The 22,701-nt window shown below is 41.6% G+C and overlaps 1 protein-coding gene across 2 annotated transcripts in view; it reads right to left on the bottom strand.

Moving 5' to 3' along the window:
• The window catches only part of PRKAR1B (protein kinase cAMP-dependent type I regulatory subunit beta), a 92,101-nt gene extending 69,400 nt beyond the window's left edge, over window positions 1–22,701 (bottom strand). The window contains exons 1-4 of one of the 2 annotated variants that reach the window (XM_051781888.1): window positions 22,500–22,701; window positions 21,460–21,663; window positions 11,978–12,148; window positions 8,755–8,846 (exon numbers count right to left, since the gene is read on the bottom strand). In XM_051781888.1, the coding sequence (XP_051637848.1) occupies window positions 8,755–8,846; window positions 11,978–12,148; window positions 21,460–21,636 (440 nt within the window). In that variant the 5' untranslated portion in view covers window positions 21,637–21,663; window positions 22,500–22,701. The remainder of the gene's footprint in view (window positions 1–8,754; window positions 8,847–11,977; window positions 12,149–21,459; window positions 21,664–22,499) is intronic. The other variant, XM_051781803.1, reaches the window with a different exon arrangement.

Raw genomic sequence — 22,701 nt, 5'->3', positions numbered from 1 at the left:
TTGAACACATGAATAGTTCCTTTGACATCCGTAGCAAGTCAATGGAACAACTCACAGTCAAACAAGCATTTTTAAATACCATGAGGAACCAAGGCCATAAACAAGGCATAAAAGGCACAAAGAAAAGCTGGATTGCCAGGAAGTTTACCTGGAAAATACCTTGGTGTTACCCAAAGAAGGAAAGTTTTGTTTAGGTTGCCTTGGTTGATTTGAGTTTCCTCTTTTTTTGGTTGCTTACAAGTAGAATTCACAGTCCTGTCATCCAATAGGACTGAGGATCAGAAAAAAATCCCCCACACAGTGAGGTTTTGCACCACTTTCTTCAGTAACGAACCTGTTACATGTGAATATAACTTGTACATTCACACCTCTTCTGCCCCCAAGCTACCACTCTCTGCTGACCACCTCCTGGAATTCCAGCACAGGTGGGGCATTCACACCCTTACAAACCTTCACAGGATGCATCTGCACTGTGTGCATTGGGATGATGCTGCATCTCCTCTCTCTTTTGCTACTCCCAAAAAGGAGTGGGAAGAAACCTGTCCAACCCTGTTCACAAAAACTCCTAATATATATAACCCAAGGAAGGCCTGTTATGGACTCAACAAAGCCCTTCACTCCCACTCTTCATGCCTCACTATGCAATTTCTCTCTCATCTCTTATTCTTACTTCTCATCTTTCATCTTTTCATCTCTCATCTTCTCATCCCCCCTTAACATCCATGTTGGCACAACATGGACTCCTGGAGATACAGAAATACCACTGCAGTATGATGGGAAGGGAATTTTTCTTGCACTGCTCTGCACACTGTAGGCATATATGAAGCATGGGCAGAAGCTAAATCCGTGTTTGTTTTTTAACAAAAGAGTTAAGTTACAAATGCAAGGAAAACACAGGATGTGAAATGAATATGTCATAGCTGTGGCATCCTGTTTCTAAAATATCTTGCTCCTGAATGGTGCCGTCTTAGGTTTCTTCCACATATATGAGGCTTTCCAGCTGGCCTGCAGCCAGTGCTTTAATAAAACATGGTATTATGCAGAAGTGAATAAAGCTTATAGGAATAATAATGTCCTTGAAATTCGCTAATCACCAGAAGTTTCAAGAAGATTTTAATACAAGATCAATGGGACAACAACTAAAATTCATCTGTTAGCTACAGAAAACCATTTTTCTCATGATAAATTATGCCTGTACTGAAAAAAACCACCCAAGTCATTACTGACCCAGATAGAGAGTGTGTTTTCTGAATTCGAAGACAATACTTCACTGCAAAGGATCTGCAAGCACTTCAAAAAACATTAGGATGTAAAATTATTACACACTGAAGAAATAGTCTGAGAAAATAGATATATTTTCAATAAAGACACAACAGCTAAGTATATTAGTATAGGGGTGACCAACAACATAAATACAAGTTGAAGATTCACTGCCAAGGGAGTATTTCTGCAGGAAAGGATCCAGTGATTCCAGTGATCACATGCTAAGTAGGAGTCAAAAATATCTCACTGCTGGGAAAAATTTAAAGAAACAAGAAAGACATGGAACAATTAGAGAGAGCTGAGAACAATAAAAATGATCAGGAGTCTGAGGAACCTGGTCTGCAAAGGAAGATGGGGAGAATTCATCCAGCTGAGAAAACAGAAGATGAACAAAATAACAATAATCCTTCAAATAAACAAATAAATAAATAAATAAAAAGAGAAAACAAATATGCACAATGAAAGAGTTTCCCACTTCTCCAAGAGATCCATGAATTAAAAAAATAGAGAGAGTTCCTCCAAACACAGGAGAAACAAAATTATGTTCAAAGAGATTTGTCTAATCTGTTCTTAACAATTCTGGATCCTGCAATCTATTCAAGTATCCTTACCCCTGGAAATTATTACCATGTGTATAGTTTACATACACATGGCAAATCATCATCTTTTATGATTTAAGCTTAATTCTGATGTTTTGTATTCAGGGGACAGAGATACATGATAACTCATTTCTCCTTTGTGGCAGCCCTTAATACATTTTAAGAACACTATTGCATCTTGATGCTGAAGAAGTCTTAATTTGGGAATGAATGTCTTCCAAATAGTGTTATGTTTACACTCAGTAAGTCCCTACAGGTTTCCACTTTGCCACGGATCATGGCTTATAAAACTGCCTGAACTGCAGCACACAGGTTACTTAAAACACTCTTGGTAAGGAGGTAACAGAACATTTTTTTCTGAAACAGGAGCAGTAAGATGATGGGATCTGCAACTTGTCTCCAATTTTATCTGCAGTATCACAGTAGCATATGCCTTCCACAATGTTTGGGAGGATGCTGGGAAAAGCATAAGAATTTTTGCTTGAAGTAAAGTCTTGGTTGGCCTGCACATGAAGCATGAGTGCCAATGTTCACCTTTACATCTGGGCCCCAACAGGCACAGACAATAAAAAACACCCTTTATTCTCCTACATTTGCCATGCAGGAAACACACAAGAGTAAATGCAACACTGTGTGCTGCTGGAATAAATACAGCAGTTTTATCTCCTGTCAAGATCATTTGTTGGTATTTTTTTTGTACCTTTATAAGAGCTCAGCATTTTAGTAAAAGCATTAAATACAATTTCCTTGTTTCCAAAGCAATTTCACACCGGTATACTGTTCACAGAAACAAATTTATTATTAATCCAAGTAATAAAATACACAAAAGTATTCTAAAAGCTGTTGCAGGCAATACAGCTGCCTGCACATTAATAGTAAATGCTTCTAAAAATGATGACATTAGCTAAATATTTATCTACCCTCTTTACTTCTTGATGAACAAGTTTTACTTAGCATTTACATACAGATATGGAGAGTGTTTAACCTTTCTACTTCTTTGTATGGTCAGGAGGCCACTGAGCTTCTGAACAGGGCCCAAAAGATGTGCCTCATGACTCAGCAGAGCAGTCAGGCACTGGTGACATCTTGAAAGCAGGAGAGACACTCACTCCTGCTGCTCTCAGTCCTGCTCTCTCCCCCACTGGTTCTGCTTCAGTTATATTTCCTTCTCCTCCTTGACAATCATCAGCTTTGGTTCCAACTTCCATTCCCACAGCAGGTCACCTTTGAACTTCCTCACTGCCCCCTCTCAGAGTTTGCCCCTGTCCAGTACAGACAGAGCATACTGTCAATGAAATGATGAAAAACTACTTTTTATTTTTATCCACAGAAGGAAAACGAACAATTTCTGCCTTTTGATTCCCCTTAACTATTCAACATCACGGCAGAGCCAAGTGGGTGTACTTGCATCCCAGCATTACATGATGAATGATAAAAAATCGTGGTAGCTACACTGCTGGGTTAGAAGAGATTAGGTCAGTCAGACTGGCCCCTTGTCACCAATTTTGACTTTATACACCGTTTCACAACTAGGAGGCCTTAGAGGACGTTAATCCGCTGGATATCCAAGAGTGGGAGAGGAAATAAAATGCTGCCAAGTTATGGGTGTAATTGTATCTTTGCATAGACAGAAATCCTTCCCTGCCTGGCCGGAGCCAGAGCAGCAGGGAGGGCAACGGTGCCGCCTCCGGCTGATCTCTCCCACATGCAAAACTCTCAGATGTCACTGCCCAAAAGAAGGGGGAAAGTTTATGCAAACTCTTAATGGTCTGCAGAATGGACCTGAATCGTGAAATCACATTTGAACCAGGAGGGATAAGATCTGCGAGGAACTTCTTCCCCTTATCCAGCCATCAGAATCTCTAGCACAGGCCACTGAGGACAACACTGGAATGTTATTATGTGTGACTTCCTACCAGCATTCTGGAGGGACATCACAAAGATAGAGATGCACTTTCTGAAATAAGTACTGTAATTTCAACTATGATGTCTTTTTATTTGGTACAAATGCCATCATCAAGGCTTTTATTCAATTTTTTTTGTTTTTGCTAGGACTTCCTCTTGGATCACAAGGGCAATGAAGACAAGAGAAACAAGATGGCCTCTGCCCTCAACTGACATTAAAGATAAACTTTTGCAAAGAATATCACCTATAAAAATGTTGAATTTATAACGCAGAAGTCCCTCACAGACATTTTAGTTTTCCCCAGTATAACAGAGGAGAGGGTGAACGCCTCTTACCTGGCTGTAGGTCCAGCTCCACAGACGTTTTCTCTCAAGGCTAGTTCATCCTTGAACAGACTGCAGAACAATTGCTAATTCTTCTGGGTGCACAGCCTGGTCTTCTGCATCAGAAGATGTTCTGTGCTGCAAGGAGCTCCTTCACAAGCTGTTTTGCAGGGCTGTGCATATGTAAGGCTTTGATGAGCACCAAGCCAGGACCAGGCTTGCTGGTCCTGCAGTGATTATAACTAGCAAGTCTTTAGAACACTCTCTGCCTGGGAAAACTGTCCTCTTGGTGACCATCTCCACAGCTTCTGCAGGATGTTTGCACACCAGTATGAACTATGCTTTTCCAGAACTTCTTGCTGCAGTCACCTCTGAGCTTTAACTAACATGCTCCACTGCCCACCTAACAAAACCCTTTTGGAGCCATCTCTTCCAAGAGATTTTGAGTGGAGTCACAAAGGAAGTAGAGCACAGAAGAAACAGAGAACAAAGGGCAGAACCCCCATGTGAACATGTGGACAAACCCTATGTCATCACATGGGGTGGGGGAGAGAAGGAGAGAGAAGTTAGAGCACATATGCCTGTGGACCTGAAAGGTGATAGAACAGCATTATCACATCCAAGCTTCACTACCCAGGCACTGAACACATCCTGACTGCAGAGTAAAGACATCCAAACCTGGAATGAAGTGAAAGGGCTTTGTCACACCTCCCAGCCAGGGAAGAAAACTCCATCAATGCACATATGACATAAGGCTCCTCTGACAGACTGCAACTCAGTTTGGGCTGGTAGGCTCACTGATACACATCCATGTGTTCTCTGCAACTCATTAAGCTGTTTTGTTCATAATTAAGCCCATCACCTTCTTACCAGCCCTTTTTCCCCCCCAGCTTATAAATATTTACACTGCCTGTCAGTATTTCCCAGAAAATTTAATATAGTCCAGTATTTTTGTTATATGTACAATATTTTACTACTCAATCAAAATCAAATCATTAAATATACCTATACCTATTAAAACACAATAAGAAATTAATCTTGTGAAGCCTTGATATTGCTTTAACTTTTTACAGCTAACTCCTCATCAATTAAGAAAAGGTTTGGATAATGAATGTGTGATACATCCACGTAAATCTGAGGTCTTGCTGCCAGTGATCATGTAACAAGGCAGCTCTAGGAAAAGGAGGGACCACATAAAGTACACATCAGGTGCACATGTGTGGAAACACAATTAAAGAGCCATGCATTCCTGGTTATGCAAATGAGAACAGCAGCTCCTTTACAGTTAAAAGCCCATTCCCACTTCAGATAATGGGCATTTTGCCACTGTCTTTGAGAGAACCAGGACCTTACTCCAGACTTTAATCAAGATCTGCTTGAAGTTAGTGGAAAAGTCCCATGGGAAAACAGTGGACTGCCACATCACTCTGCAGAGCTGCACTGTTCTTTATAACATTAGAAACTTTTGAACAGTTTGGCAAAAGTTGTTGGTAACTAGCTCTGCTGCTTTTAGTACTGTTGCAGTTACAGTTTCCCTTTTATTGCACTTTTCAGTATCATTTTACACCAGAGACTCTGTGTGTGTGTGCAGGGCATAGATGGCAACCCTGTTTGAAGAACGGCACAGGAAAAGATGTGATATAAAATAAGACTTGGAGAAAAATATTATCTCTGACACAGAGATAATATGCTACACTCTGCCTTTATGAATAAGGGTTTATGTCAGACATAAGGAGCTTCAGAGCTGCCAAGCAGCAAGTGCAACACCAGTCACACGGGTGGCACAGCCATAGAGCAGACTGACATAAATATCTTTTCAGAGAAGGAAAAACGGAAGAGTCATCCATTCTAAATGAGGAATTAAGCCCTGCTAGTCCATCCTTCCCACACCTGAACACCATCCACATTTGGCCAGAGATGAAATTAGATGAAACAATGACACTGTCTTCAGTGTAGAAAGCGCTGAGGAAAATAAACACCAACACCACCATTGCAGAACAGAAAACAAAATCACCCCGCCTAGCTTTCCACCAATCCCAGAGCCCAAACAAAGTCATATACCACTTGCTTTACTGAACTTCAAATCTGCATCAACAAGATGCAGACTGGAAGTGATGGTGATGGGATGCTCCAGCTTGCTGACTTCTCCGTGCTTGACAAACACAACCAGACAAGGGCAATAGAGCACGATGTCAAGAGTGAGCTCAGTTAAATACAAAAAGAGAACAACCTATTTGTTCACTGCAGTCTTGTCTGCAGAGCAGAATGCATGCATCCTTCTGAGTTCCTTCTTTTTTTTTTTTTCCAATGTCAGCAATACCTTGCTGTGCTTGTCATGAGGCTTGAATGAAGCCCATCAACACATCCTCGAGCAGGGAGATGGTATAGAGATGAATATGCTCCAGTGCAGAACCCAGAAGTTTCTAAATCTTTTGACAGCAAAGGCAGAATACACCTGGTCAAGCTATAGCTGGAGGGCTGCAAAAGCAAAGAGTCTACAACACAACATGGGAGTCTGTGCACATCTCTTCACTCCTATCATATATCCATGACAGGACAGTCTGCCTGACAGAGGCAAAGGGACACAGGGAACGGATAGGAGAAACCACATGATCATGATGTACAATCAGGACAGTGCAATAAAAAAACCTTCTCCTTCAGTTTTTGTCTCTCACTCTACTTTGATAACATGTTACTGAAATGTCCCTTTTCCAGCCCTAAAACCTGTCCTTTCAGTGCCTGTCACGTCAGCATGCTGACAGTATAATCAGGATTTACAGCAGTTCTGTACAAGAATTCTCTGCTGTGGGAGAAAAAGCTAGAAGAAATGTGCAAAGTTAATCCTCTTCTAATTACTCCAGAAATCTGCATGTTAACGCGGTACCATTAAGATTGCAAAGTAATTAAACTGTGTAAACATCTGCAAGAAGGAGCAAAATTTGCACAGTTGGAACGTGCTTTGACTGCAAGGATTTGAGTAGCCCCAGCAAAGGATTGTGCTGCTGATGTTCTGTGCCAGAACTAAAAGCGTCAGTACAGACAAAGTTTTTGCTCTTTCTAACCATAGAAGCACAGAAAAGTGGGGTTGGCAAGGACCTCCCCACATCAGTGTCTGCTGCAAGGCAGGACTGACACTGCTTATGTCATTCCTGGCAGACCACAGTCTAATCTGTTCTTAATGGCCTCAGATGGTGGAGACTACACAACCTACCCAGGCACTCAGGGACCTCTTCTTGGATCTGACTTGACTCTCTCCTACTGCACTTTAAATCCCTTACTCTTTACCCTCTGGCCCACACAGCAGTTTATTCCTCATATACTATTATTCACACACAATTATAAGCTATTATTGCATCTCTCTGCCCCAACATTCATTCTGCAGGGCAACCAATCCCATTCTTCCTTCAGAAGTGATGTTATCTAGGTCTGTGATTGTTCCCACTACCCTTCTAGGAACTTCCTCCCACTGTTTATTCTTGAAGTTCAGTGCCCAAACTGGGCACTGTGTTACAGCCGAAATCTTTCCAACACCAGGACTTGTCTTGTATGTTCTGTTTGTTTACTCCAGTAAAACATTAGTATTTTCAAAATAGCTTGACATTAATGACTGTTATTCAGAGGATGAGTCACAATAAGCTCCACGTAGTTTTTCGAGGAAGTGCCAAAACTGAAAAACTGTCTTATAGTTATAAAGGTGTTCTCCCTGCCTAAGGATACTTCTCTGCCCTTGACTTAGTGACAATTCATCCTGCTTTTACTAGAACATTTCTTCCCCCTGTCAGCATAATTCATGACTCTGAATTCTACTCTTGTCTCCAAACGTTTTAGCAGCCCTTTCCATCTTTATGTCATCTGAAAACTCAACACTCATTGTCTGTTCCACCAAGGTCACTAATGGCAATAATGATGAAAAGCAGACCAACCCCTCCCACACTTCAATATATCTTTCCATTAGAATGATGGACTAGTGATAACTGCTACTTGCTATGGCGAGTCAATCAGTTTTGCACAGACTTCATGGTGGTTTCACTGAAGAAATGCTTCCCTTGTTTTTTTATGAAACCATCATACACATTAATGCCAAAAACGTGACTAGAAGTCAAGTTGTTTGGCCTCCACTGTGTCTTCCCCAGCTACACAACTTGCTACTCAGTTCTAGAAAGATATTTTCAAGTTTTTAAAAGTCACATTGGCTGCAACTGAACTCCTTGGTCTCCTTCAGGTACTTAAATATAATTTTTTTGTCCCAGTTTTTCAAAGAACAAAATAATTTACCTGTAATTCTCTTTTGCCTCTTTACAGACATCATGCTTTTTCTTTCCCTCTCTTCCAGCACTTGACCTATCTTCCCCGAGTTCTCAGAAGGAATGACAAATGCTTCTGAGAATGCTTTAGCCAATTCTTTAAGTAATATAGAATAAAGTTCATCAGGCACAGCTGATTTGAAAATTTTACATGTGTCTGAATACATTCTAACACCTGTTCTTGTTCTTTTTTAGTTTGTGATTTTACCCTCTCTCATAATACCATAAATGCTTTTGAGGGTGCACCTAGTATGACTCAAATGCATCAGTGAGAGTAGTTTCAATTCCTGAGTTAAAATTTAATTTAATTTCTTGTCCTCAGACCAAGATATTCCTTTAAATCATAGAGCACCTCATACCTTCGTTCATTGTCATCAAGATGAGCAAAGAGCACATTCTTGGAGATGGCCTTTGCCAGAGCAGTCATAGTTTTATAGTCCTTTGGAATAACCTGTGGAGGAAAGAATGAAGGGTAATTACATGCCTGGTTGTATTTCTTCACAGATCGTGAAATGTATTGAAAATTCCATTTTTCAAGGAAATGGATGCAATTTGATTTCAAATACTGAGATAGGATGAGGCTATAATATAAAGCTACTAGGAAAGTAATGAATTACAGTTTTGATAATGTGAGCATAAGGATTTATGCTTTCAGAATGACACCTAGAAAAGAAATATAAGATCAGGGATGAGTGGGGAGAAGGATATCCAAAAAATACTATAATTAGCAGGTACTGGCAGCTGTGTAGTCTCCTTTCAAATCTCTTGGACTAAGGAAAACATATTTCATATTGGGTCCCCCCCCAACAATATCAGAAGCAACCTATTTCTAAAATTAGGGAATTAGCAACATTTCTTTAGGTAAAAGGTAAAAGTGATGTAGAATCAGTTCTCACAAAGAATTATCTATATTTATTTCACGGGGAAATACTGTACTGTGAAGATCTGAAGTTAAACTCTGGCTTTAGACATCATTTGTATTGACTGCTGTAGTCATTAGACTACTGAAATTAAGTCTAGAGGAGTATATATGTATAAACTGCATGGTTGTATCAGAGTGATATGTAATCTAATTTATCTAAAAGCTTAAATTCCTCAGTGTTAAACAAGCATTTGGCCATTATCTTATTCTTGGTTTTTACCCTATCAAATGAACATTGGATTGAATTGCAGTCCTGAACTCTTGCTCTATTAAGAAAGAATATCCAATCTGTTCAGCTTACTGCTGATGAGCCAAAATGGTAGATAATCAAATCACTAAGACATTCAACTCCAACCTTTCTGGCTGATTCTGAAATACCACAGACTAGCCTTTCTCAGTGTAAATTTGCAGCAATGAAAGCCACAAGGCTTTGTGGGTCTGTTGGGGCAGGGACACAGAAAACAGGGGAGAGATTCTTGAGATGTAACCAGGCATCTGACCAAAATCCAGCGCTGGGAAGAATCACCCAACCGTTTCTTACATCACTCTTCCAAGTAATACCGAATCTTCTCTTCAAGCTGATAACTCTCTTTAGAGCAAGATTCCTGTTCTATTAGTTGTTTATTATGTCATGCCAGATGTGTTGACAAATACTGCTTTCTCTAGTTCAGGAATGAAGCAACAAAATAACCCTCCGCAGGGATCTTCCTCAGTGCTCCCCAGAATGGAGCCATGCCATGTGCTTGCTCAAACCACAAAGTTAAATCTCTTTTGATTTGCTCTCCAGTAACTTAACTCACTGCCTTGCCTTTAGCACTACTCATTCCATAGCTCACCATCCCTTCAGGGGAACATTCAAATTGGCTTATGACCCAGATGTGTTTCTATCCAACACCTGAATTCAAGTCAGAGGTTAGTCCTGACTACTATCTAAAATTCCATCTGTTTCCAATAGTCTAACACAACCTTTGCCTTGCTTTTTACCCCTTAAGATTTCACAATTTGTCCTTTCAGTGTCTACCTTTATTTCTGTATTCTGGAAATCTCTGTTAAAAACACACATCCATAGGATTCACCATGGGATTCATTTGCTTATGGCAGAAGACAAAGCACTGACACAAACTCTTCCAATGCTAGTTCCATACTCCTTGCAGCATCTGTGGTTTTACAAGAAATTGTCCCCTAAATTATTATTATTTAAGCTCAGTCAGTTCCTAGGATATTAAAATCATAATAACCTTAATCACAGAACATGATTTGTATTGCTGCTTCTGGTTCTTGCCTATCCTTGCTACTGTCTGGACTTAATGGCATCATAGTCGAAAAATTAGGAAAACAAAGTTAACTTCAGGTTCCACTATAAACATAACAGAATTACTCAGAGGGTAGGGAGGAATATTTCTTTTGATTTTCAGAAGAGTCAGATGGAACCCATAATAAGCTCAAACAAACATGATCTCTTCATGGAGGTTTTGTAGGGGGGGTATTGTGAACTGTGGAGAAAGAAGTGTTTGGAAGTGGCTTTTGAAGTATCATGCAAGTTTTTTAACAGTGCAGGGCATTAATAGCTTGACCACAGTGCAGTTAAAATTTACTGTATACATGCAAGAATTATTTAACTGCCACAGGAATACTCCTCTATACTTATTTTAAGGATGACTGGCTCTCCTAATTCTTTGTTTCTTGGGACAGAAGTGCCCAGAGCAGCCAGTGAACTTGTATCATAAGTGGATGACAAAAGCACATCTGACTGCAAAGGCAAAAAGTATTCTGCCAAGAAACAGTGACTGACAAAATGTATTCCCATAAAGAAAAAGCTCTTTGAGTTAAAGCTACTCCAGGCGTGCACAAAAGCACATTAGTAGCATCTGTCAACCTTATGAAATATATTTTGAGCCTGGTTCCCTAAACAAACATGACATATGCTATTGTAACATCTCTCTTTTAATAACCTTTGAAAGCTTTAGACAGCTTCAAACTATTTTGCAGAGTTATTAAGAGATCTCAAAGCTACGACATAGCTAGATACTTTTGTGAAAAAGGCAGTTAAAAAAAACAGAAGCCCAAATTAGAGCTCCTAGTGAAGAAATTACCTCATTTGGGATTGGCATTCCTTCAAAGACAACAGTCACATAAAATTGCCCAAATATGGTCAACAGATTTCCAAAATCTGGTTAGGTGGTAGCCAATCAGTGTGGAGAGCCACACTGAGGAAACCTAAATGACTTAGGTTAGAAGAAAACTTGAGGTAGAATTGAGTTCATTTGGGTTTTTTTTTTTTTTTTTGGGGGGGAAGCAGGAAATTCAGCAATAAAAAAGCTGCTCTCCAAAAGTGTGAGGTTCTGACCAAACTCAGAAGATGCTGAGGTCAGTGATTATCAAGGAAACAGCTGAGAAATACTGACACTGTTAGATGGGGAAACAGATGAGCAGCACATCTCAAAAAGGAAGGAACAGAAAATGCTGAAGCCCCACTGATGGTGAAAGCACTTAGTCAAGGATGCAGCAAAAGAACTTGAGTGTGAAGATGGTCAAGCCACGCCCATGATGGAGTGAGAACACACCCTACAGGCTGACGCCGTGAGTCCAAATTATGAGCAAAATCTGAGCCACTGAACTGTGCTGTACCTCTCAGAACCAGAGAGATGGTGACACATTACCTTTCTGACGTAAGAAACAGCATCTTCCTCAGTGTACACTTCTGCACTGACCCCCCCTCTCCTGCGCCGGGCTTTGACCACTGGGTTGGGAGGAGGAGGGGAAATCTCATCGTCATGAGAATCAGACTGGGAACTGGATTTCTGCCGAGCCAGTATTTGTTTGCATTCCTCCTGCAAGGCAAAAAGAGACAATAAAACATCTCTTACCCATGTAGCTCCCTTGTTGGATATACTCAGTTCACTCTTCTTTTATGACTATCAGCAAGCCCTTCACTCCTACGTTTGGATGACTGTCAATTTACACATGCTGGAGGAAAATGAAAAATTCCATGTGAGCAGCATTAACTACAGTGTGTGTACAGGTATCATCACTCCAGTACTTGACCTGTTCAACTCTTTCTTACACATAATGGAAACCAATGTATATAAACTGCAAGCATATTTTTGCAGCTACTCCTGGCTGAGAAAGCAAACCAACAAGCCTCTTTTGCTTACTCTCCAACAGCACAGCTGTTATTTTCTCAGTTGGCTTGTACATATCTTTGTCTCTTGTACAGATAACATATCAGAAGTCACACCCCAATATATTAGATAGGTTTCTTCATCTTGCTCTGCTTTGCAAGCTTACTATCACCAGAAACAACAAAGATGCTCCCTACTCCAGAATTTCTGCCATATAACAGATTTACAATCAATGGGGTTACTTCCAAGCAAATAAGATCCAAGGTAGGTTCCAGAGGGCTATGAAAAATGATGGCTGGCCTAGCACCAGCTGGCCAATAGGAAGGTTATTCTCCAAATTTCATGCTCATGGAACGGGCAATAAAATAGGAAGGGGAATCCCTGTAGAGAAAGTAACAAGAGCAGGAAACAGTATAGAAAACCTCCAATAAAGGACATCAGAGTTGCAAGACTTTGTCAATTCATATGCTGCATTTGACTTCTAAAGAAGTGAGACAAACAAGATTACCCATAATTATAGTATTTTCCCAGAGCCCCATGTTCTACCCCTCAGCTTCCTGGGATTCGAGGGAAAGGAGTAAAATTCCCTTTGCATCTGTCAGCCAAAAGGAACAGGGGCCTGTGTGCTCAGACCCAGCCCACCTTCTCACCCCCTGGTGCCCCCTCAGCCTGACATCCTGTCCACAACACACCACAACAAACTGCCTTCACTACTTCATCAGTGCCTTTTTGGCTGGTTCATTCAAGTCTTGGCTGATCCTCCCTAAAGTCAGAGGAGAACTGGAGCTGGGATGGACCATATGTTCTGTTCTCAGCTTGTCTGATGCAGGAAAGTAAAGGGCACATGAAGGAGATACACAAGCACTGTAAGAAGGCTCTCTGGTGCAGCAGCAGCCCAGTATTTTATTGCTGTCATCTCCTACATAGCTGTGGGCAAAACCCACACCCTGATAGCCTCAGTGTTATGTTGATTGATGTACAAGTATCCACTTATCATCCAATGGCTCCCTGAGCAACTCCAACGCTGCTCAGACAATTCAGATCAGCAGCATTGCAGGCTACCCAAAAGAAAACACAGCAATGCTGAGCTCCCTGTACACCCCATGAACCAACATTCCTTCGACAGGGTGCCAGAACCTGGCCCCCATCTCACACAGCTAATTTCCAGTGAGACTTTCCAGGCAGAGCTAAGATATGGAGTCGATGGAGGAGGGAGCATCTGGGAGCACCACCACTAGACAAGTGGCAGATTATCAACACAGCCAGTTGGTCTCACTGACAGAGGAAATGAGTTATCAGTAACTCATCAGGTGTGACACCAGAAAACTGGCACAAGCTCACAATTTTTAAGCTTGCAAGAAAAACAGATGATTAATATATGTTTTGCCATTGATGTTTACAAATGTCTGACAAATCCAGACATGCCACTTTTCTTTTCTGGTCTTATTCCACTTTCTTTCCTGACCATCACCTACATTGTCCCTCTCCTTAACCTAAGGAGCCTTTGACACCAGCCTTTGATGCACTATTTCTACTTGAATTAAATAACTGAACAGTATTTCCCATGCTGACTGACTCAAAGTAACAAGTCACACATTCTTGTTTTGAATAAGAGACTACTGAAATATTTAGGAGACAAGCTCAGAGATAAAAGGTAAAGGGCTGGCTAAAGCTCTGACTTTTCAAGATCCTGACCTGCCTCAAAAAGTACCAAGTTCTCTCTGAGATCAGTTGAGGTTTTTTAAATTGGGATTATAACATAACTCCCAGACCATAACACAGTTGAGCTAAGTGCTGTAACCAGAAAAAAAAAAAAAAAAAACACAGGAAAAAAACTTGCCTTCCTATGTATTAAATCCTTACTGAAACTTTTTCATTTTACATTCAAATTTCAAATAGCAGCACTAGATATGTAAAAAATGACTCATCTAGATTTTTCCTATCATGTAAGAACTGCAGGTCCTACTTAAACATTCTATTAACTTCTTCCCTACACCTCTCTGACTGTCTCTCCTTAACTACAATCAGGCACTTGTAGAAACACAAATATTTCAAAAACAAACGTGTGCTATATATTATCATTGTATTTCATTTATCTCATGACTCAAAATGAAAGTTACAACTGAAGAATTTCAAATAACATTGCTGACTATTGTAGCTTAGGTATCTCTGGCACTGTTAACATTTTCTTTATGTTAAATGAACAAAATCAAATGCACCTTAGTCATAGGCTTAACTGAAAGGTAATGAAGACCTTTCTGAACAGTAGCAGCTGAAAGTACACTAAAAGGTTAAGTACAACAAGAGGGCAGCCAGTTAACTAATGGTATGCAGCACTCACATAGTTCTTTTTATACACAGTATATTTACTCAGAGAGAAGGGTAGTAGTTTGCCCCATTTGAATATCAAATACACACTTCCTTTTCAGTACACATTGCATAAAAGGCACTTCCAAGGAATTAATAAATAATACCTCCTCTGCCCCAGCACAGATTTATACACAAAAGAAAGCTCAGTGAGATAAAATTAATACTACAAAGCATGCTTTTAAACTTAAATACTTTTAGAAGCCCAAAAAGATATTAAAGGATTATAAAAGTGAGTTACTGTGTGATTCATTTCAAAAGGAAGTCTCTTCACTACAAACTCCTTTTACATAAACAGCAGACAGTTGACTGGCTGGCTTTTCCATACGTCGCTATTTGGAGTCTAGGTGGGATCCCCACTCCTGAACTAAAGCGTGCCTTTTGGAAATAAAAGTATGTGCTCTGTCCTGGGTTAAGCTTTCAGAGAGCCATCTTCCATATATCCTGGGGAAAAACTGCACAGATGCAGCCAATATTTTAAAGGAGGAATCAACTGTGTGAAGAAGAGTTCTTCGAACACGGATCTTCAGACGCGGCTCGATGTGAATCCCTGTGTGGAACTCAATTTCAAGTAAACACCTCATCATCTTTTGTTGTCATGACAACAAGTGATAGCTCCCTCTCTCTCTCTTGTGATGGCACTGATAACTCACAACCACATTGCCCAATTATGTCCACCTTAAAATGAGAAAGTACATGGAAGACACAACTGCAAGACAGAGTAATTGCCTTTGACCAAGTCTCTCTGAGCATCTTGTTCCCTTCACAGCAGTGCCTTCCCTGGCCTCAGTGGAGAAGCTCCTGACTTGTAGGGTCTGATCCAGACTGTGGTCCAGTGCCATTCTGGGTGACCTTGCTCAGATTTTGGCTGCAGCTGAGGACACAAGTCTCATGCTGTCCTGTGTCACATCTGTCAGCCCCACTGGACATGTCATATATTTTAGGGAGCCTTAAGTGGCAGTAGGGGACCAGGTGTGCACCACTGACTGAAGCCCCCAGTGTCACTGCCACAGTCCAACACACCCCAAACCTATAAACCAGTGCTGCTGTGTGGCAATAACTGTATTTCATATATCTGTAATCTAATCCCACTTCTGTTCAAACCATGTCACCAGTGACCAAAAACCTAGCTACAGCTGTGAAAAGTCTTTCCTAAATGACTTTTTTTTCCCCCCTCAAGCGCACTCATAAAGTTTTCTGACTGACAGACATGGATTATCCACAGAAGATGTGCAGGATGTGCAGTTCATGCACAGGTAACTAATCTCTCTTTGCACTGGAACTGACCCAGAGGAAATGCTCTCAATCCAGGAAGGTTTCTAACACCCACCCACCACTCCTGGAGACTGACATGATGATTTATAGCAACCAATAAAGGCCAAAGGCAAAGCATTTCACTTTGCTGGAAGCACAGGACTGACTGATGCCATCACTGAAAGCAGGAGAAATTTTGGAGGTCTTAATGTCCTTTCCAGTCTTATCTTTGCCACAACGGACAATCTGTATGATCACTCAGCCTTGTCATCAGAAATTATTCACACAATCCCAACTATTTTTCCACTGTCTTCCCCACAGGATGTGCTGCCTTTTCCTCTACAGCATCTCTAAGAAATATCTTTAACATCCACTCCTCCCACTAATGTGTTTACCCACTCCATAGTTATCCACCACTTTGATTACTATTACTATATCCTCTGTGGCCTCTCTTCATCTCAGCTCATTCGTAATTTCACATCTAGACAAAATTCTTCTGCCAAAAATCCACCTACTCTATGACACTCACACTGCATCACTGACCTTCTGCAGACCCTTTACTGGCATCCTTTTACCTCCTGCAATTTGTTAACACTTCTCGTCTTTCCCCCTCCCCAGTGTCTCCAGTATCTCAACCCATCACCACCTCTTCCCTACTTTCTTACCCTCATCTCACAGTAAAGTAAGAGAGGTCACGTTCCAAAACACAGCCCCTGTTTTTGATACCTCTCACACTGCCTGGGGCTGACTGCAGCAATCACAGAGGTCCCACCTGAGCCAATTTTCATCCAGCTCTTCCCAGTACTGATATCAGAGGAGAAGAGGAGCAGAGGCTGCCCAAGCCTGCTCAGAAACACAGTCACACAGTGCTCCCAGCACTGTGCTTCCTCAGTGTCTCAGGTAGCTCAGGTACATTCCCTCACGCTTTACCCTCATTTCTGACCACTGAGCAGATACCACCCAAAGCTTGCTTTGCAAGCTTTGAAAGACACTGAAGTATTTGTGTTATTAGTCTTCGAAACTGCTTAGTTAATGCATTTTTTTTATATAGTTTTTCCTCCACAGGATTTTCCTTCCAATCCATAGCCTCTCCCCAGCCTACCTGAAAGGAATGAGTTATACTTAGCATCATCACCTGTACTTATAAGAGCGAATTTTATTGGCTTGGACAGGTTCTGGTGGAAATTACTGACTGAAAAATTTCCTCTTGGGACAAAATGTAAACACTGAGAGAGAACGCTGTCGCAGAAGAAACGCCTAATGCTCAAATTTTGGTGCTCGAATGCCTTTGGTTCTGAAACTCTTTACGATAAATAAATACCGCGTATTTTACTAACAGTGAGTGACTTTGTGGTTTACTGCACCCTTTCTTTTCGATGCCAGTTCTCAGCAAACCTGTCACTCAAGCGCCGGGCTGCAGTACCGGCTGACGCCGCCAGGAGGAGCTACGTGGGGCAGGGCAATTTATTCAATGACAGATGGTTCGGTCCAGGTTTTCCCAAAATTCCCTTTCCAGTGGTGCCTTAAGACACGCAGCATCCATAAAAACTGCCAACCCTCCGCAATCCAAGACAATAATTTTATTAGAGCAAGATAGTATTTCCTGTATGTACTGAGGGCGACAGAGGGGATTTGGACAGAGCTCAGGTCCAGAAGGTACCAGCAAAGCCTGGCTCAGCCAGCACAGCCACTGCTCTGAAACACACTGCGTGCAAAATGGCTTCAGCAAAGCACTCAGCAATGCCTAAACATATTCTGCAGGTTCCTGCTGCCTCCCCTTGTTTTGTGCCATTTTCTTCATTAGTTCTACTCTTTATTCTAATTTTTTTTTTCCTTCTGAACAGTCAAGCTTAGCCTGGCAAGACAACTCCACCTTTGATCATATAATCATGGCACTAAACAGCCTGACACCAGTTGAAGTTTTGCAGTCTCAATATGGCTGAAAATACAAAGCTTTGCCTGTAACTTCTTAGTAATTAACTTTTTCTACATAAAGTAAGAACCAGAGACAAAATATGGTTTCCTTGTTTTTTCTGCTATACCTTCTTTAGTCCTCAAGTAAACAGGACCTAATAACAGCTATTTAAATAATGCCACAATTTCTTAGCTAACATCTATTCCCACACTCTAAAAGAGCCAACTAATGCCCCAAAGGGAAGGGCTTTCCTCACCCCATCCACCAACATGAAATTCTATACTGTCACAGGGGAACATAAAACAAATAATTTAAAGGAAACATGACAGTTTTTAAAATCTCAAGTATCTAAACTGTTTTCAATTTTTTTCTGTGCTCAAGGGCATGTTACAGATTTTTACAAAGTAGCTGTTAATGTGATCAGAGTAGATGTCATCTTGAAGTCTGTAGGTCACAACATATGAAAACAGACTTGTAAACTTCAGTATATAGAAATATAGGCTGATTCCAAGCAATTACTGGCATCTTAAGACAAGCAGGTCCTGACAGTATTAAGTGAACTGAAAAATATCTATTAAAGTTCTCCTACAACTATTTTCAGAGTTTTCATGGTTTTTTAATATTTTACTTGATACAGATAAGCTGCAAATTTAGAAAGGCATCGGGCATTTCTTTCTAACCTGGGCACTCTTCCAGCTGAAAGTGACGACCATGAAATCAAACATCAAACCTCAATCTCCAGCACTTTATTCCTAAGTATTTGTTCACATTCTCACTCTCAGGCCATGTCCATACTGTGAAATAAAAGGGGCCCAGCCATGGGCCTGAGCACCAGCCCAAGACAGTCCACATCCCACAGCCATCAGATCATTCCCTGGTTCTGTTCTCAGCTGCTCCTACCAACTCCTGCCAAAACAAACCTGCTCCTAGACCTGTTAGACCTAAGAATTATGTTTGGGGCCAGTCAGTGCCGTGGGGTCAGGGGTTAGTCCCTGACCCATTCTAATTTAGCAGCACAGATGTGGGCTGAAGGCAATGGACTCAACTCTGATGTCATCAGAAGTGAGGTGAAAAGCATTTATAATCCAGTCTGATCTTGAATATCACAATAAATCTTGCTTTTATGAGTTGATTTTTTGAGATTTTGCTAAGAATTAGCAAAATGAAATACACTTTTTTTTTTTAAATTCACCTCTGAGGTAGCTCCAGTATATTGCTGTGGATCAAGCTCTTCATATTTTCCATGAGTTCCTTTTTTAACCACTCGAAAAATATCCTACACTTCATCTCCAAAGTGCCCACATGATTTTTTGACAGATAAACTGTTATTCTACTGCTCTCTTCAGTGGAACGTGTTGTCTGTTTTAATGAGTTTGGAAAAAAAGCCCAAAATACCACACTTGGGTGGAAAAATGCATGACTTTGTTTAGAAAATCATGCTTAAACCCAAAGATTTTCATTCCTCTCCCTGCACAGGATCAAAACTAAAGGAGCTAATAGCAAATTTGCCATATTGGTATTGCTCACTTACATACAAAAATCTAATTAACAATTGCTAAATTAACAATTCCATTATGATTCTTCAAACTAGCTGCATATGACAAGTGTATAAAAACAGGATAAAACTCACTGAAAGAATTTCTCTATCTTTACAAGCCTTCCTTCAACTGGTATTATGCAACCAAGTCAAAACATTATTCTGCAGTAGAAAATGCTCCACAGTGCAATTCATCCCAAGAAAGCCCTCAGAGATGGTTGGACAAGGAAGTCAAACTGTTGCAGGAACAAGAATTACAGTTCAGGAAACCTCCAGGAGCAGCCTAAAGCCTTCAGGCTCAGCAGGCTTAGCCCCCCAGGCTGCTCTAGAGAGGCAGTGCCAGGATTGTTTCCTCCCACAGTAACTGTGATATTCTCTGCATTTGATGCCTTGAGACTGGTTGTTTCTAAATCATCTCCTTCCATTTTGAGACAAGTGATATCCATCAGCTTCTGTGTTTGCATCCTGATTGATGTCCTACAGCGTTCTGGTACCCGCTGTTCTTTGGGAAATAATAGGAGATTAAATGAAAAAATATAGAATTTCTCAATGGTAGGAACTGCCTTCCTGCTTCAATTCTATGTACTGTGTCTAGATCAGTGAAGCCAAACTCCCCTAGTACAATTCCTCTAGCTATGAAGCATATTCCAAAATACTACAGCATATTTTAACTCCTTTTTTTTTTCAAAGATGGTGCTTATCCTTCTTTTCTGGAAGTCCAAAACTGCACTCATTATGATGGATAAGAACTCATAACACAATAAAGTAAATTCAACAGTTTTGACTCTCTCGAAATGGGTCTTGGCTGTCAGAATTTTAGAATATGCAGAATTAAGAGATTGCTTCTTTTTAATAATAAGCATTAGAATTAAAAACCATCTTGTACTTCCTACCCCTCTCTGATGTCACAGGCATTCTTACTGGGCTGCCACCACAATGGGTTCTTTTAAAACTGCATGAATTTGGCATATACTCACCTATACAGAAATGTGTCTGAAAAGCAGACAGTGAGATGTTTAAAATGCTTTACATCACTGGTAATATACCAGCTTTATGTATTAGTCACTGTTTATTATTGTTCTTACTCTATCCTTATAAAATTCTGCCTCTTGAAGGAAGAAACTACATAAAACTTATCTCTTAAGCCTACAAACTTTAGATGTTTCCTTCAAAAAAAAGCAAATAATCCTCTTCTTAAACTAAGTATATGAATAAATTCTCTGGCAGGCTGAGGACTTGTACAGCCAACAACTTGCCCTGTGCTCCCATTTATTTCTGGATGAATCTCATCCCCAGGGAAAAGCTGTGCTCACAGAACATGCTCTTCCTGCAAAGACTCCCATAGGCTTTAGTAAGAATTTGTCTGGGAATGTTCTAAAATGTTTCCCCCTCTACGGTGCTTAAGAAGACAGTCACAGTAAGTGAGGTCTCTCTGAATGCATCCCTTGTCAGAGAATCCTGGGATAAGTACTGCAGGTGGGAGGGAGCAGTGAAATTAAATAGCAAACTGCTTTAATGATTTTCAAAACTGGCTGGTTCCCTGATTTTGTTCAGTTTTAGAGGAAGGGAAAATCGCATCACCTGGCACTGGAATAAACAGGGCACAACATGTTTTGTGCCCACAGGAAGGTTCTTCCCACAGATGAAAGTTCAGGATACCACATATCACAACACAAAGTATGATCATAACAATTTGGGTCATTTTTAACAAGTGCAGTTTGATGAGGAATTATAATATTGCACAGAAAATTCTAAACAATAGCCAATATTACATTAGACATCAGCAAATGAAAGGTTGGGTTTCTTTTCTTCTAACAGTCTACTTTTTCACAGTTTCATGATAATTAAAAATTTGAAAGAAAAAGTGTACCAAATTATTGGAAACTCTTTAAACAATCTTTTCCAGTTTAAAAATGGAAAATTGAAAGCCACCTGAAAATCACTGACCTTTTCTAATTTTTCAAAGTGTTCTCTGAGGAACTTCATGGGTCGGTCTGGCTTTGCTATGCAAAGGTTTACAATGCACTCTTTTAAAATCTGTTGGATGTTGTGCTTCTGAACATAGAGTTCACATCCCTTCAGGCTCTCATCTTCTTCCACATTGCAGGAAGCAGCAGCAGCCATCTTCAGGCTTGTAAACAGAAAACAGACCTAGGTAAGAAAATGGTGCAAGAAAGAGATAAGAGACAGTTCCCAAATTCTTTGTCAGAGAGATCTGAAGGAGCAAAGACATTTTTAACATTGCCTGATGCCTATTCAAGAGCAATTGAATCTGAACGTTTTAATGTTCTAGGGTTTTATGTGGAAACGCTGAAGTGTGTCATCTTTGTAAGATCAACATCCCAGTAAGTACAAAACCAGGATTTTAACTCCTAAACAGGGAGCAGTCTCCGACGGAAAAAAAATCCAGTGCAATTAACCCTAGGAGGCCAGGAGTTTCAAAGACAGCTGTTAAATGATGGCGTAAAGCCTTGTTTTTCTATCCCCATGGGAACTGGCAGCAGAAGCCCAGCTTTCCCAGACAGAGGGATTCTCGGTCAATCTCAGCATCTCCCCCTTTCCCAGCGAGCGACCCTTCCCGGCCCCGGGGGAGCTGGGGAGGAGCGGGCAGAGCCCCCCGAAAAGGGAATTGAGCCCCCCAAAGGGAAGTGAACCCCCCAAGAGGAAGTTTGGTGACCGGGGGGAGAACAACCCCAAACCCCTCTTTATTTCCACCAGCGCGGATATGACCGCTCTGTTACGAGCCCAAAACCTCGAGGGCAGCTTTACCGCGGCCCCAGCCGCCCCTGCCCGGGCTGGTGTGTCCCGGGGGGCGACCGGGGCTGTGCGGGGCTGTGCGGGGCTGTGCGGGGCAGGCCGCGGGAAGCGCTCCGGGCCCGGCCGGGCGGTCCCCGCGGCAGCGCATCCCCCGCGCCCGGCGGGGCGGACCGGCCGCCCCTGCCCCTGCCCCGCCGCCGGGCCCCGGGAGCGCAGGGGCCGGTAAATACCTGGTGTCCGGAGCCGACGGAGCGGCGGCGCCTCCTCTGTCCTTCCCGGCGCTGGAGGCGGAGGAAGGGGCTCCCCCGCCGGTATCCGCACTGCAGCCGCCGCCTCCCCCGCTCCTGCCCGCCCGCCCGGGGCCGCGGGGCGCCGCGGGGACCCTCCTCCCGCTCCCGCACAAAGGCTCCGGCCCCGCCGCCGCCGCTCGCC

This window comes from Manacus candei, unplaced genomic scaffold (assembly GCF_025592945.1).
Source record: "Manacus candei isolate 608988 ecotype Guabito, Panama unplaced genomic scaffold, ASM2559294v1 h1tg000002l, whole genome shotgun sequence".
In the NCBI taxonomy this organism is placed as follows: Eukaryota; Metazoa; Chordata; class Aves; order Passeriformes; family Pipridae; genus Manacus; species Manacus candei.
The sequence above is the reverse complement of the archived record's forward strand: the minus strand, read 5'-3'. Positions and strand labels throughout refer to the sequence as shown.